The sequence below is a fragment of the Lactuca virosa genome, chromosome 1 (genome assembly GCF_052849685.1).
Source record: "Lactuca virosa cultivar CGN04683 chromosome 1, Lactuca_virosa_CGN04683_v6, whole genome shotgun sequence".
Classification (NCBI taxonomy): domain Eukaryota; kingdom Viridiplantae; phylum Streptophyta; class Magnoliopsida; order Asterales; family Asteraceae; genus Lactuca; species Lactuca virosa.
In genome coordinates, this window is record NC_136426.1 from 1,594,398 (window position 1) to 1,609,123 (window position 14,726).

Consider the following 14,726-nt stretch of genomic DNA (forward strand, 5'->3'; position numbering starts at 1 on the left):
CATTCATAATGAGCCTTCAGCCTGACTGGACCGCCTCGCAGGGCCTTCAGCCTATCTGGACCGCTCTCGCGCCTTCGGCACGTCTGGACTGCCTCGCAGGGCCTACAACCTATGCGGACCGCTCGCCGGGTCTTCGGCCTGACTGGACCGCCTCGCAGGTCCTTCAGTCTATCCGGACCGTCCTGGGTATGTTGGCCTTCAGCACAAAGCAGGACCTCCTCAACCCAACCCCCAATCAAACAATCATGTGCACATAAATATCATACACTAGCATATATAACAGTCAAACCGATCTAACAGATCACTAATCATATCAACATCCTATAACCAGGATACAGACCTAACCGATCACTGACATAGCATCATCCTATATACCAAGATAACGACCTAACCAGGTCACTAAGCATATCACCATCCTAACTACCAGGATGTAAATCAATAAGCATATCATGAAATAACCCGAATACAAAATCCAAAAAAGGGCCGACATTGGTGCCTTAGACCTTGTTGATATAGTGAGAAGAACTCACCTCACGATGTCGAACTGTAGTGATAAGATCAAACTCCCGAAACACTGTCACGAACTCAACCACCTATAATCACCATAGGACCAAGTCCATGAGAATCCCAAATTACCAAAATACCCTCAAAAGTCAAACTGGTCAACCCTTGGTCAAAGTCAAAGTAAACAGTCAAAGTCAACAGTTCATGTTGACCCGACTCGTCGAGTGCAGCTAGCAACTCGTCGAGTTCCTCCATAACTCAGGAATCGTCAAAACCCTAATTGACTCGCCGAGTTTCCAACCAACTTGTCGAGTCCATGCGTGTCCAAATGTCGGGAAAACCTAACTGACTCGTCGAGTCTTCTTACTGACTCGCCGAGTTCATACAGGACCAATACAGGAAATCTTCATCCGACTCGCCGAGTCGGCTATGCGACTCGTCGAGTCCCTTCAGTTCATTTCTTATCCAGATGTTTTTAAGCCACCCCAAAGCTCCAAAATGCAGATCCAACCTCCTAGGGCATGGTTTCCACGTAAAGTTGCAAACTTTACGTGCATGCATGGTCCTAAATGCCAAAACCAAGCTAAGGGAAATGTTTAACCCAAAGAGAAAGGCCCAAGCTTGTTAAATCTGATAACTTTATGGCTATAGGGACTTGGAGAAGTCCAGATCTGAAGTTACAACTTCAGATCATGACCAATACCCGAAATAGTTCACATATATGCTAAAATGGCCCTAAACTTAAGCATGGAGAGATCTAGCTAGAGGGAAGTCAAAGTAACGACTTGTTACCTTCAAAATGATGCCAAGAAGAAGTAGAGTCAGATCCACAAGCTTTTCTTTGCTCCAAGCTCCTTAGACTTCAAGCCTTCTTCACAAAAACCACTTTCCAAGCTTCTTCACACACACAAATGGAGGGTATTCGAGATTAGGGTTTTCTAGACTCAAGGGGGACGGTAAGGGGAGGCTGAGGGAGGCTAATGACCCTTTAAATAGGGTGCAAAACCCCGGAAATTAGGGTTTCATTTTTCAGCTCCTACTCGTCAAGTCAGGGTCCTCCGACTCGCCGAGTAGGTCCAATAATCCACGCAGGCTAACCTGCCTTTACACGGCGAGTTGGGCCAACCAACTCGTCGAGTAGGTCCATAAACATGTATATAAGGTTTTAAAACTTATACCTGGGAGTCGGGGTGTTACATGGAGATCAAATTAACCGCTAACGCCAAGAGATTTGAAAATCAGAAAATTTTAAGAACTAAATATGGGAATCAATATTCAAACATCAAACCTGAGAAGGGAAAGAAACCATTACATGTAGTATTCATCGGTGAGACAATGTTCATCAAAATAACAAAAACCATTGTTAGAACCCTCGAGAGGAAAAGATGATCACAATTTTGATTGGAGGTGAATGTGAATTCAAAATTCGAAATTTGAAATAAGCCCTCTTATTATCCTTAATTCATGCAAACCGATAGAAACTTGCCAATTAAAGTTGCCGAGATTTTGGGGATCAGACTTATTTACAATTACAGGTTGTATATAAGGTGCAGAAGATATAGCCGTGGCAAAATTGTTAAGGAAATTACACGTGGCAAATGGCTATTAAATCGACACGTGACATAAAAAAACTACTTTTTTATTAAGAAAGGTAGATATTAATGTATGAATATGTTGTGTATATAAACATGAAAATGACATATATATTCATTTATGAATATATGTCATTTTTATGTACAATATTATTTGTTACCCTTTAAGATGTTTCAATTATAAATTCTTAGATATCATTGATTGCAAATATTTTTTCAATTATGGTCGGAAAAGATTAATGAAAATTTGGGCTAATGTAAAGTACATCACAAAATGAAAACTTTCTTTTTTACAGGCAGAGAAAATGGTATATGTATAAGGGTATATCAGTTACTTCCCCTTTGATTTTTATATTTCTTGTTGAATATTTCTTTCCGGTTTACACAAATAAAAATTATAATGGATAATTAATCAAGCTGAACAACCCAGTTATGTTTGTCTTCGATCTTTCCAAGTTGAATCCCTACTAGTGTTTTATATAAGTCTTTGCTCACGAGTCCATCGCCAGTTTTGTACTCCTTTCTACAATCACAATCATTTGTAAAATCAAATATCAATAGATTAACACTAAAGAACTGATAATACACAAGAAAACTATTAACAAAGTTCAGTTACACAGAATGATATGATTATAAGAAGAGATGAAGAGAAACCCCTACAAAAAGAAGGTTGTCGTTTGTCAAGTGAAAATTGATAAATAAATACCAATTTGCAACTTGTATTAGATTGGAGTGTTACTAATATATAAAAGAACGAGTGGAAAATAGTTTGAGATGAGTTGTAACTAGTGTTTTTTACCTTTGACCATTGTATGTAATACTACCAACGGCAGCAATACTAACAGCTGTTCCGGTAGTGAAAACTTCATCGGCTTCCATCAATTCGTCTACTGTGACTAAACGTTCCTCGACCTATATATAACAATTGAAAACATTTTTAGACGATTTTCAAAAAATCAAGTAAATACACATTAACCAAAGAATATATATATCATTTACCCAATACACAAATGTATATTTCCATATAAAAAGGTATTTTGCAAAGGTAGAAAGTTGGATGAAATTATTTTAGTGGTTTGAAAAAATAATAAAATAAATCAAGAGTAAGATACAATATACATACTCATATTATTTCCCATAAACACATTTAGGCATTAAATCATAATAATGGAGTATTTAGATTTCACTAGGTCGATCATGATGTATTTAAGAACATATAAAATTACTCTAATTAAAACACACAAAACTAATTTCAAATTAAGAGAACAACAAAACTTTTGAAGTGTAGACTGTAGAGTAGAGTTAGAAATGATATTAACTAGGGGTGTCAATTTATGACACGACACGACAAAAATACACGACACGAAATGAAATCGGGCCGAAATCAAAATTCGAATTCGTGTTCGTGTTGTGTTCGTGTCATGTTTAAAAAACACGATGTCGTGTCGTGTCGTGTTCGTGTTTACAAATCCACACGAAATTAACACGATTGAGTATGTGTTTGTCGTGTTTGTGGTTTTTATCGTGTTATGTGTGATTAAATATGAATTAAAGAAACTAATAGTTTTGTAGTATTATCTTTTTCGTGTCGTGTCGTGTTGTCGTTTTTTAATTGTTTCGTTTTCGTGTTAGTGAAAAAAAACACGACATCGTGTCGTGTCGTGTTCGTGTTACAGAAAATCTTGTCGTGTCGTGTCGTGTCAGAAAAAAAACACGACACGACTGTCCGATTTGACCGCCCTAATATTAACACAATAGTTTACCTTGTATCCAGAGTCACGTGCAATATCAATGATGCTTTTTCTTGTGATTCCTTCGAGAATAGTACCAACGGTTGCAGGAGTTGAAATAACATTTCCCTAATTAAATATATACAAAAATACGAATTAAAATCATGTACCTATTAATCTCACACACACTTTGATATGAATTAAGAAAAGTAATTAAGTACCTTGACAAGGAACATATTACATGAACTGGCCTCCTCAACATATTTTTTGTGGACTGAATCAAGGTATACTACATCCGAAAACCCTTGTTCCTTTGCTTTTGATATCGCTTGTAGTACCTTCATACACAACATACATGCATGAGTCACATTAATGTTTTAATAATTTATATCATGGAGGATTAATTAATTATCATATTTAATCGATTAATATATATGTTGTATATATGCATCTTTTTACCGGGGCATAATTTGTAATACTCTTGACACCTCCTGCTCCACCACGAGTTGCACGATGAAACTCGTCATTAACATATAAGTTCAATGGTGCTGTACCCTCCTGTATTTCATAATTAAAGACCATATTATAAAGATATAACACTCACTAATCAACACGATTAAATATATATATATATATATATATATATATATATATATATATATATATATATATATATATATATATATATATATATATATATATAAAGAATCAAACCTTAAAATAATTGCCAACAGGAGAAGCATATACTAAGAACGTATACTCGGGAGAAGGAGATAAGCCCAATATAGGCCCAGTTCCAATGAGCAAAGGCCTAATGTAAAGAGATCCTTTTCCTGGGGGAGGAATCTACACAAAAGCAAAGCCAACATAAGTTAAAAAGGATGAAGAAATGAAGAAACAAAAAACAATCATTTTTATTTTGTGGGTCTAGTTTCTATAACATATGAAGGTGAAAATTAAGAATATGTCCCACGGGGATGTGATGGGAAAAATATCAAGAATTATGATCATATATGGGTTTTCATCTTTATTTGTTGTTACATGATGAAAATGACAAGCTATTAAAAATTGAAAAGGATATATACCCAACGTTTGTTAGCAAAAGCTGTCTGTTTCACCGCATCTACAAATTGTTGTACAGATGGGGAGCGCATGCACATTCTCTCGGCTCCCATTTGCATACGAATAGCATTTTGATCTGGGCGAAATAAGAAAACTCGACCATTCTCTCCCCTATAAGCTTTTGTACCTTCAAAAAGTCCCTGTATAGATAAAATAATTAACCCTTGCTTTGTTAACATCATTGTTTGTTATATATACTTAATTAGAAAATTATCAATATGGATATGACTATTTGCAAGGCATCAGACATACAATACAGTTTAGATGACATTTAGCCTTGTCCTAATTTAGGTGATAAAAAAGTTTAATTCTCTTATAAAAAAAAAAAAAAAAAAAGTTTAATTAGTATGTAAGTGTTGTACCTGGCCATAGTTTAGAACTCCAGCAGCTGGGCTTAACTCTACGTTGCCATAATCACGTAATTGGCCCTGTTGAAAACTTTCGTTTTCTTTGCATTTAGCCGTATACATGTAATCGGTTTGCGTGAGACCAAATCCGAGGTTATTCCAGTCAATATCAGCATATTCCTCGTATCTAAAACATAAATATATCTGATAAGTATTGATTAATACATTATGAAAGAAAATATGATACTGTTGTAATTATATTTATAAAGGTTAACCTGAACATAGGTTCACTTTCTCGAAGCGCAGTTGCAGCCTGTGCCGTTAAGCATCTTGCACCAACCTTCAAAATCAAAATCACACCAAGGAGACGATATATTTTAATGCAAATAACACAATATTCTTGTTTTGGCTACAAATTTATATCTTTGTAACATATGGATGCTAAATGAAATTTTGCTACCTACGTTACGCCATCGTTTTATCAAGTTTGAAAAAGTGCAATTTCTTCCTACAACCTCCCATTGACCAGCAGCCCTATTTAATAATACTATACTATATACTATATATTAATTCCCAGTTGCTCTCTTCTGACTTGTTCATTTACTTTTATCCATCTAAATCATTTCCACACTCTTTTTGAATTATTATTTAATCAAACTAAATACACCGTTGAGAATTTTGGATCTCGCTAACCACCAAACTTTTAATTATTGGAAAAACAAAAATTGTTGAAATTAATCCAACGACAAATAATGAATGTAACTGGAATAATAATTACATAGAGGATATCTAAAATCATATATAAAGAGGTGGCTTTGGCTTTGCCGAGATGCGCAACGGCAAGATGGTGAGGTAATTCATCTCATACACGGAATTCATATATATCAAACAGCAGCTTGTTTTGTTTGTTTTGTTATAAACGATCGTTGGTTTTGATAAGAACAGAAACCTTAATTGTCCTAAGTTTAAACGAAAATCTATTAAAATGACCGCCATTAAAATAGGGAAACAAAGAGCTTAATTAATTAAAAAAGAAACAAAAATCAATTAGGACAAAACCTTTGATAAGGAAGACAGGATTAAACCGCGAAGGCGTGGGGTGTTTCTGATCATGGTAGCCGGAAATAAATAAATATGGTGAACGGAACAGAAATTAAGAAGAGGAGGAGATATAGGAAGAGGAGAAGAGGAGAATAGAAGAATAGGAGGGGGATGGAGAAGGTTTGGTTGGAAATACGTTGGGATTTATAGGACGTGAAGGTCAGATGCAGCTCTATGTTCTGGACCAAGTTGTCATGTAGTTTCAATTTCCCTTTACTTTTTATTGTTAGATTATTGAAAATACCATTGACAATAACAAAACATATAAACATTTTTATACATAAAAAGTAGAGTAAAACTTGATAGAAATAAGATACTGTATATCCTTTTCAGACGGTTGGAATTGATATATGATTATATTTTGTTTTCGGAGAGAGAACATGGTTGCGGGAGTAGATCGGTTTTAGTTTATTTATATAATAAAATTTCAATATAATTTATATAATTTTAAAATTTGTGTATAATTTTTTTTTTTAGAACGGCAAATCTACACTATTCCTAACTACTCCTAATACCACCTATGTCTCCAATGAGACTTGAACCCTCAACCTCAAGAAGGGAGGGCAACACCCGGTACCGCTGGGCTAGAAGCCCTTTAGTAAAAATTTGTGTATAATGATAGGACACAAATATAGGTGTGTCGAGGTTTCCATAAATAACGAAATGCATGTGAATTTTTTGACAGACCCGTTAGAATAAAGATCAAAACTAAGACCTATTAACGTTTTAATTTTTAGATGAGTTGGAAGGAAACACATATATGAAATCTTAAATGTCTTTGTTCTCTCATAGATTGGATGAGTGGAGGTTTCAATGTGGGACTAACTCTTCAAAAGCTGTATCATTTAAGGTCACAAACACGACAAAACGTACATGAAAAATCAACACGTGTTTATACCATTCACATTTGATATATATATATATATATATATATATATATATATATATATATATATATATATATATATATATATATATATATAGGTTCTATGGAAAACAAAAAACCCTAAAAATCAAAAAAATACATAAAAAAAATACTTTATATATACAAAAAATCGCTACTTTTTAATTAAATCCGCTGAATTTTTTTTTGAAAAAAAAACAAAAAAAAATGATTTTTTTATTTTTTTTTTCAGCGAATTTAAAAAAAAACCTGCGATTTTTTGGTATATAAATTCAAAAAATGATTTGTGATCTCTAAGTATTTTTTATGCATTTTTAGGGTTTTTTTTTTGTATTCCATATAACCCTTCCCTATATATATATATATATATATATATATATATATATATATATATATATATATATATATATATATATATATATATATATATGCTTAGGTTATTTTGTTTTTACTAATTATTGTGTGCTAGAATGCACAGATCTGGACCATCGGCTGAAATTAATCAATGAACATGATTTGAGAGTATACGATATTACAATGGGATAACATGTACCATATAATCACATAAATTTTAGCAAAAGGGTATTTTGGACAATTAACTACAATTATAAAAGGAAATTTTCGGATTTTTAGGGATAATTAATTCTTCTAATTTTAAAAATCATAATTTTTTAAATTAATTCAATTTTAATTCTAACGTAATTTGTAAACATAACCGATTTTATTCTGTCAGAATATTTTTTTTTGTTAGAATGATGCTCTTTCAGAATTTTATTCTATTAGAATATTATTGAAGAATAACAAAATTCTTAAATCCAAGGTTGAAAAATAACAACATTCTAATATATTCTTATACATCCGAACTTAAATACAAATTCATACATATTCTTACAGACTAAAAGTCTTATATATTTAATATAATTATAAATATTCTAAAAGAATATCAACAAAAATGAATAAAATTCTTAAAAAATAACAACATTATTAAAATGTGAGTATGATCAAAGTTTATTCATTCTTCAAGTTATTCCTTTTAGGTCTTCAACACATTCTTTCAGTCATTCCTATCATAAATACAACAAAAACTAATAATGGTTAAAAACATGTTACTTGCAATTAACTATCACTTTAGATATTCAGGTAGAATACATAGAATATGAGAGAATACATAGAATATATTCTGGCATAATACATAGATTTTATTCTGGCATAATATATTTTGACAGAATACATTCAAAAGTATCGTATTTACTGCTAATATAATTTTAGATTCCAAATACACAATAACGAGGGACAATAGAAATTGGAATTTAAAATCACAAATTGAACCAAAATAATACATAAACAAATTAATTACATTTTTAAACAATTTTCTAGAACAAGATAAGTAGCTTTCACCAATCTATGTTGGCATGTGATATCAAACCTTTACGATGTTGGTATATGAAATCAAACAAAATTAATTCACTATGTTGGCATATGAAATCAACCCCATCAGTATATAAAAATATGGTATGAATTAGTGATGTAAACAGATCTAAGTTGTGAGAAGAATGAAATTTGAAACCCTAGATTTACCTGCACTCGCTGGCAAAAATCTTAGCATTCTTTTGTAGATTATTATACCAGAATATAACGTTCTTTGTTGAATATTCTAACAGAATAATATACTTGTCGCATAATATTCTCAAGGAATGAATCATCTGTCTTTCGGTGCCAATTATCAAAGTTTCATGCCTCGAATTTCATCACAGTAGAGAGAATATGGACTTTTGTATCCCATAATCTACAAACTGGATATATCTTGTCGCTACGATTATCAAAATTTCTGGAATAAAACATAAATAATGGTTAGGAAATTGTTCAATACTTCTATTGGAAAGATTATAAATGTTTGATGATATGTGAACAAATATAATTGAAGCTGTAATCAAGATACTGAAAAAAAAACAATTATATGTCATATCATGGAGTTTAATCCTTAATAAAAAATTCAAAAATAACAACCAAAACCATCCAACATAAAACATTCTTAAAAAATCATTAAACTAAAAGCACAATTACAATGTAAAATTCAAACAGAATGTGTATATGATATAAAATGTATATATTCTTGAACCTAACAAACATCTTCTGGTTCTTAAATTGTATGAACAACACTTTCAGTTGTATGTTATGGAATATTAAGATTCTTGAATACTAGAGTGCAATAACATACATATACAATGAAAAACAACCAAATCTAAATAAAATTGATGTGGAGTGATTGATTTTGTTACCTTTGACTTTGGAGACAAACTTTGTAGGTTTATATTTTCATCGAAGACATCATGTATCTTCAGATTTATCAGCTTCTTGAACTCCCTCTTTCCTAAAACTTATGTTTTTTAATACATCAAGCCAATCTTGTTTCATTTATTTGGTTCAAGTCTCCATCTTGTGTTCTTTTTTCCTGTTGATAAGACCAAAGCCAAAATTCACCATTACCAAATTACATATCAAAATTTTGCTAAAAAGGATATAAGAATATGATTACCTGTGATTAGAAGTATAGAGGAAGTCCGTATGATGTTTTGCAACTAAAAGATATATAAGAATATGTTTACCTGTACAGAATAGTGGCAATTCAAAAACAGGAAGTAATTACCATGTGTTTAGCATTCAAATCAGATTTCATAAGCAAATTAAATCATCATGTTTATGTAATAACTAATCATAAGCAAAGTCAAAATAAAAAAAATAAACACCTCATTATACCAACACAAGACTAGATTAACAAAACTAAATTGGCTAATTTTCAAATTGGTATAAATACTTATCAGTAGACATCATGTTAATGTAATAACTAATGTTAAGCAAAGTCAAAATAGAGAAATATAAAGATCTCATTAGGCCAACACCAGTCCCGATTAACAAAACTACATATTCTAATTTCCAAGTGGGTATATATACTTATCAATGGACACCATCTGCAAATGAATGGATGAAATATTTGATTCAAGCATTTTAACAAACAGTTGGCGAGCAATAATCAAATGCCTTCAGAATTTTAGAAATTACAGTAAAAAGAATGGGTCTTGCACTGGGAGGCTTTGGAGCTGTTCTAAACACTAAAAAAATGAAAATAACTGATTAAGGAACTGTCTAAATCTGCTTAAGATCAACAGCTAACACCAGGACCATCCCGCTGGAACAGTCCGTGTCACCGGCCTCCATGGTGGTGTCGACTGTTTTGGTGGGTTTTCAAGTGAATGGTGTTGATTTCCTCGAAAAACCCGATGTTTTCCGATAAGATAATATAATTGTTTCAAATTGCTATACCGTCACAACGAATGATTATGATTTTCCTTGATTACTCGGATAGTATTGGATTTATTTATTTATGTGAGTCGTTATAACCATGCATGATAATGACTAGTTCGTCTGTCTTGGCATTCTAGCGAACGGCGGAATTGATCTTAAGATTTTGTCACCCTAGACTGGCCGAGTCTAACTGTAGCGAACAGCTGAGGTGTGGGGGAGTCACCCCCGTATAGATCTATATACAAACTCTCGCTCTCCCTCCAGGAGACTTCGATTATAACTACAGACTACGAACGACACTTAGAGGTGTTGCCCGTTATTACTCACTTAATCCAAACGAAATTGATTACCATTGATTAACGACCTGTATTTGTTTACTTGAATTGAAGGTAAGCCTAACAAACGAGGAGAAGAGGATTACGAGGTCCTGCTAATTACGTGTGTTATTTAAGGCTGTTGGGTATACGAAGGACGCGTTGGCCCATTTCACATTTGATTTATTTGGACCTTACTAGCAATGCTAATGGGCCACTGAGGCTCAATAGCACATAAAAGCCATTGAGGGTCCCTTAAACATGTAATTGGGTCACAGGAGGCCCAATAGACATGTGTTATCATTGTTAGGCCCGAAAGTCATGTCAATGGGCCACGAAGGCCCAATAAGCATGATTAGGATCTTTCAAGCCCAACAATTTGAATATTTAGTTGTTTTAGGTATAGTATAATTGTCGGAAGCTTGATTGAACAATTGTTAATATTCGCAACGGCACGAGGCTTGTCGATTGTTTATAACGATATTTGAAAATAAATGTATATTCTTTATTTTATTTTCATAAGTTGTAATTTGGTATTTTTGACCCAAGTATTTTAATAATAAAATAATTGATTCAAAATATTGGTTTGACCTATTCAACCCTTCTTCAATAAAAATGACAATCTTAGTCCCTTATTTAAAAAAAAAGACATTTTAGGTCCCTAAAACCATTTTCTTGATATTTTTGATCCATAGACTTGTTTAAGTAATGTTTTTAGCTCAAAATTTACTCTTTGGCAGTTTCATCCCTTTCAGCAAAGAGTTTTTCAGTTACAGTCCAAACTTTTCGCAACTTTTACAATTTTGACCCAAATTCCAAAAACTTTACATTTTTGATCCTTTTTGAAAAAAAAATCATTTTAACCCCTGAAATAGTTTTGTTTACCCTTTTACCCCCTGTTTTGAGAAATTTACCATTTCAACCCCTTGAAAATCACATTTTTCGCAGTTTTTGGGCCTATGGGCCGAAAAGCCCAAAAATTGGCCCATTAGGCTACAAATCACATTTCTAGTCCTTTGAAGAGCATAATATTCATAAAAACATTTATTTTAACTATTTTGACTCTTTTGGTCCTTAAGGAAACCGTGAATGACAATTTTTAACCCAACTTTTGTTTATTTGACAAATATAGTCCAAAAATGAGTTTTATGTTGCAATATGTTTATTATAACCTTAGAGGGTAATTTTTCTTGACTTGTTTAGTGTAATATACCTTAGATCATGTTTATTTTCCTTCTTGTGCCATAGATCTCGAGATTTCTTTCCTTTTTGTTACATATTTACCACATAAACACATGAAATCACACATAACATACACATACACATAGATCTACACATTTTACTTGTATTCTCCGCCATAAAACTTGTGAAAACCGAAAATAGAGGGGTATGAACTCACCTTTGATTGTTGTTTTCGATTTGAAGAAGAAAGGGAAGAGTTTGATGTTATTTTTCGGCCCTAGCAAGCTTTCTTGGGTTGATTTCGAACTTAAGAAGCTTCTAAGGAGTAGATCACGAAAATGGTGTGAGTTAGGAAGAAGTTTTAATGAAATAAAGAGACTAGGTTATGGATCTAAACAATAACTTACCAATGATGATGATTATTATGGAATAACCTCCTTGAAGAGCCCTAACTCTCGAAAATTTTGAAGGAGAAGTGAAGAAGTTGTTGTGAGTTCTTTAGAGGATTTAGAAGTGAAATAAGTGTGTGTGTCTGTGTTGATACTCTCGGCCGAGAGTAGTAGAAGGAGAAGAGAGAGAGAGGTGAAAGGATGGATGCATGGAGGTATGTGAGTTTTGTATGGAAATCCAATGAGTAATAAGGAGGTGGCTAACCCTCCTTAATCCCTTAATTTCTCCCCTTTTTTTTTCTTTCTACTTGGGCCGAGAGAGGGTAAGGGTAAAGAATGGTTTGGGCCTTTTTGTTCTTGAGTCCATATTATGGGCCCATTTTGATGATTTTCGGCCCATTGGGCCTTTTAGAGTAATTCACGGCCCAATATTCATCAAAGTATGAGTTTTATGGCCCATTAGGGCTAATTAGATTTGTTATGGCCCAATAAGGCCCATTAAAGATAAACTAGTCCATTTTAGGCTTATGAGGCCCAAAATGTTAAGTTTCATGCTAATGGGTCCAATTAGAGCCCATATAAGAGTTCTAAGCCCAAAATAGTCAAATTGGAAGCTTATTGGTCCATTAGGCCCAATAAGAAAATCCTAGTCCAAAATGGACTTGAACCGGGATTTTTAGGGTTTCCAACCTTTTGTTGACTATTTGAATGTTTGTATAGAGTATTTGATGGAATTTTGTGGTCATTGAATAAGCACCATACATGTTTTCAAGTTTTAACTACAATGTTATCTTTGTTAGGGGTTTTACAAAGCATCATAATTCCTAGTTGTGACATCATCCCCCCGTTAGAGGGAATTTCGTCCCGAAATTCTTTTTAAGGCTAGCTTTGAGAATGCGAGAATAGGTGAGGGTACTTCTGCTTCATCTGGTCTTCGCGTTCCCCTGTAAATTCTGGTCTGCGTTTCGCGTTCCACCGAACTTTCACAATTAGAATGCGACTTTTGCTTAGTACGCTTCACTTCCCTGTCCATGATTTCGACTGGTTGTTCGATGAACAGGAGATTCTCGTTGATTTCGATTTATTCTAATGGAATGACGAGAGTTTCATCGGATAAACACTTCTTTAAATTGGAAACATGGAATACGGGGTGTACACTGCTGAGCTCAACGGGTAGCTGCAGTCTATAAGCCACTGGACCGATTCAGGCAAGAATCTCGAAGGGTCCAATGTATCGTGGGTTTAGTTTTCCCCCTTTTCCCAAAACGAATCACCCCTTTCCAGGGAGAGACCTTTAACAACACCCGATCCCCGACTTTAAATTCCAAGGGCTTTCGCCGTTTATCGACGTAGCTTTTCTGTCTGTCTCGTGATGATTGCAGTCGGGCTCTGATCTGAATTATCTTCTCAGTCGTTTCGTGTATGATTTCTGGTCCCGTTAATGCATTTCCTGGTGTCTGTCCTCTTGCTAGTTGAGTGTCACCTACCTCAGCCCAACACAACGGTGATCTACATTTATGCCCATACAATGCCTCGAAAGGAGCAACTTTGATGCTTGAGTGATAACTGTTGTTATACGAGAATTCGATCAAAGGCAAGTGGGTATCCCACGACCTTCTAAAGTCTATCACACATGCGCGAAGCATATCTTCTAGCGTTTGACTGGTTCGCTCGCTTTGACCATCCGTTTGTGGGTGGTAGGCAGTGCTCATGTCAAGTTGTGTTCCCATAGCTTTCTGAAGCAATTGCCAAAAGCGTGAAGTAAACCTACTATCTCTATCTGAGATGATAGATATTGGCACTCCGTGGAGTCTCACAATTTCCTTGATATAGATCCTTGTGAATCGTTCCATCTTGTATGACTCTTTTATTGGCAGGAAATGAGCGGATTTTGTCAACCTGTCAACTATTACCCATATGGTATCCAAACCATCAGTCGTCTTGGGTAGTTTGGTTACAAAGTCCATAGTAATCATTTCCCATTTCCACTCGGGAATTACTGGTTGTTGTAGTAATCCTGAGGGCTTCTGATATTCCACCTTTACTTTAGCACACGTGAGGCACTTGCTAACGCAAGTGGCAATTTCTGCCTTCATGTTAGGCCACCAATAATGTTGCTTGATATCCAAGTACATTTTATCTGAACCCGGATTGATGGAGTATCGTGTCTTGTGGGCTTCATTCATGACTACTTCTCTGAATCCCCCAAGTTCAGGGATCCAAATGCGGTTCATGAAA

The 14,726-nt window shown here is 34.1% G+C and overlaps 1 protein-coding gene across 1 annotated transcript; it reads right to left on the reverse strand.

Annotated features, from left to right (window-relative positions):
- Window positions 1–2,342: 2,342 nt before the first annotated feature.
- On the reverse strand, window positions 2,343–6,527 carry LOC145131620 (branched-chain-amino-acid aminotransferase 2, chloroplastic-like). The gene is made up of 10 exons (XM_079066287.1): window positions 6,355–6,527; window positions 5,571–5,635; window positions 5,311–5,482; window positions 4,912–5,088; window positions 4,541–4,672; window positions 4,286–4,384; window positions 4,048–4,164; window positions 3,860–3,955; window positions 2,896–3,008; window positions 2,343–2,619 (listed from the first exon to the last, which is right to left on the reverse strand). The coding sequence occupies exons 1-10, from the start codon at window positions 6,406–6,408 to the stop codon at window positions 2,505–2,507; spliced, it is 1,140 nt and encodes a 379-aa protein (XP_078922413.1). The 5' UTR covers window positions 6,409–6,527; the 3' UTR covers window positions 2,343–2,504.
- Between the last annotated feature and the right edge of the window lie 8,199 nt (window positions 6,528–14,726).

Bases quoted from the DNA above. Each gene is read 5' to 3' on its own strand.
- LOC145131620 (XM_079066287.1), bottom strand. From the start codon at position 6,408: ATGATCAGAAACACCCCACGCCTTCGCGGTTTAATCCTGTCTTCCTTA. The intron at 3,009-3,859 runs GTAAACTATTGT...TGTTATATATAG, and splicing joins CACGTGACTCTGGATACAAG to GTCGAGGAACGTTTAGTCAC. The intron at 2,620-2,895 runs GTAAAAAACACT...TTGTGATTGTAG, and splicing joins ATTACATACAATGGTCAAAG to AAAGGAGTACAAAACTGGCG.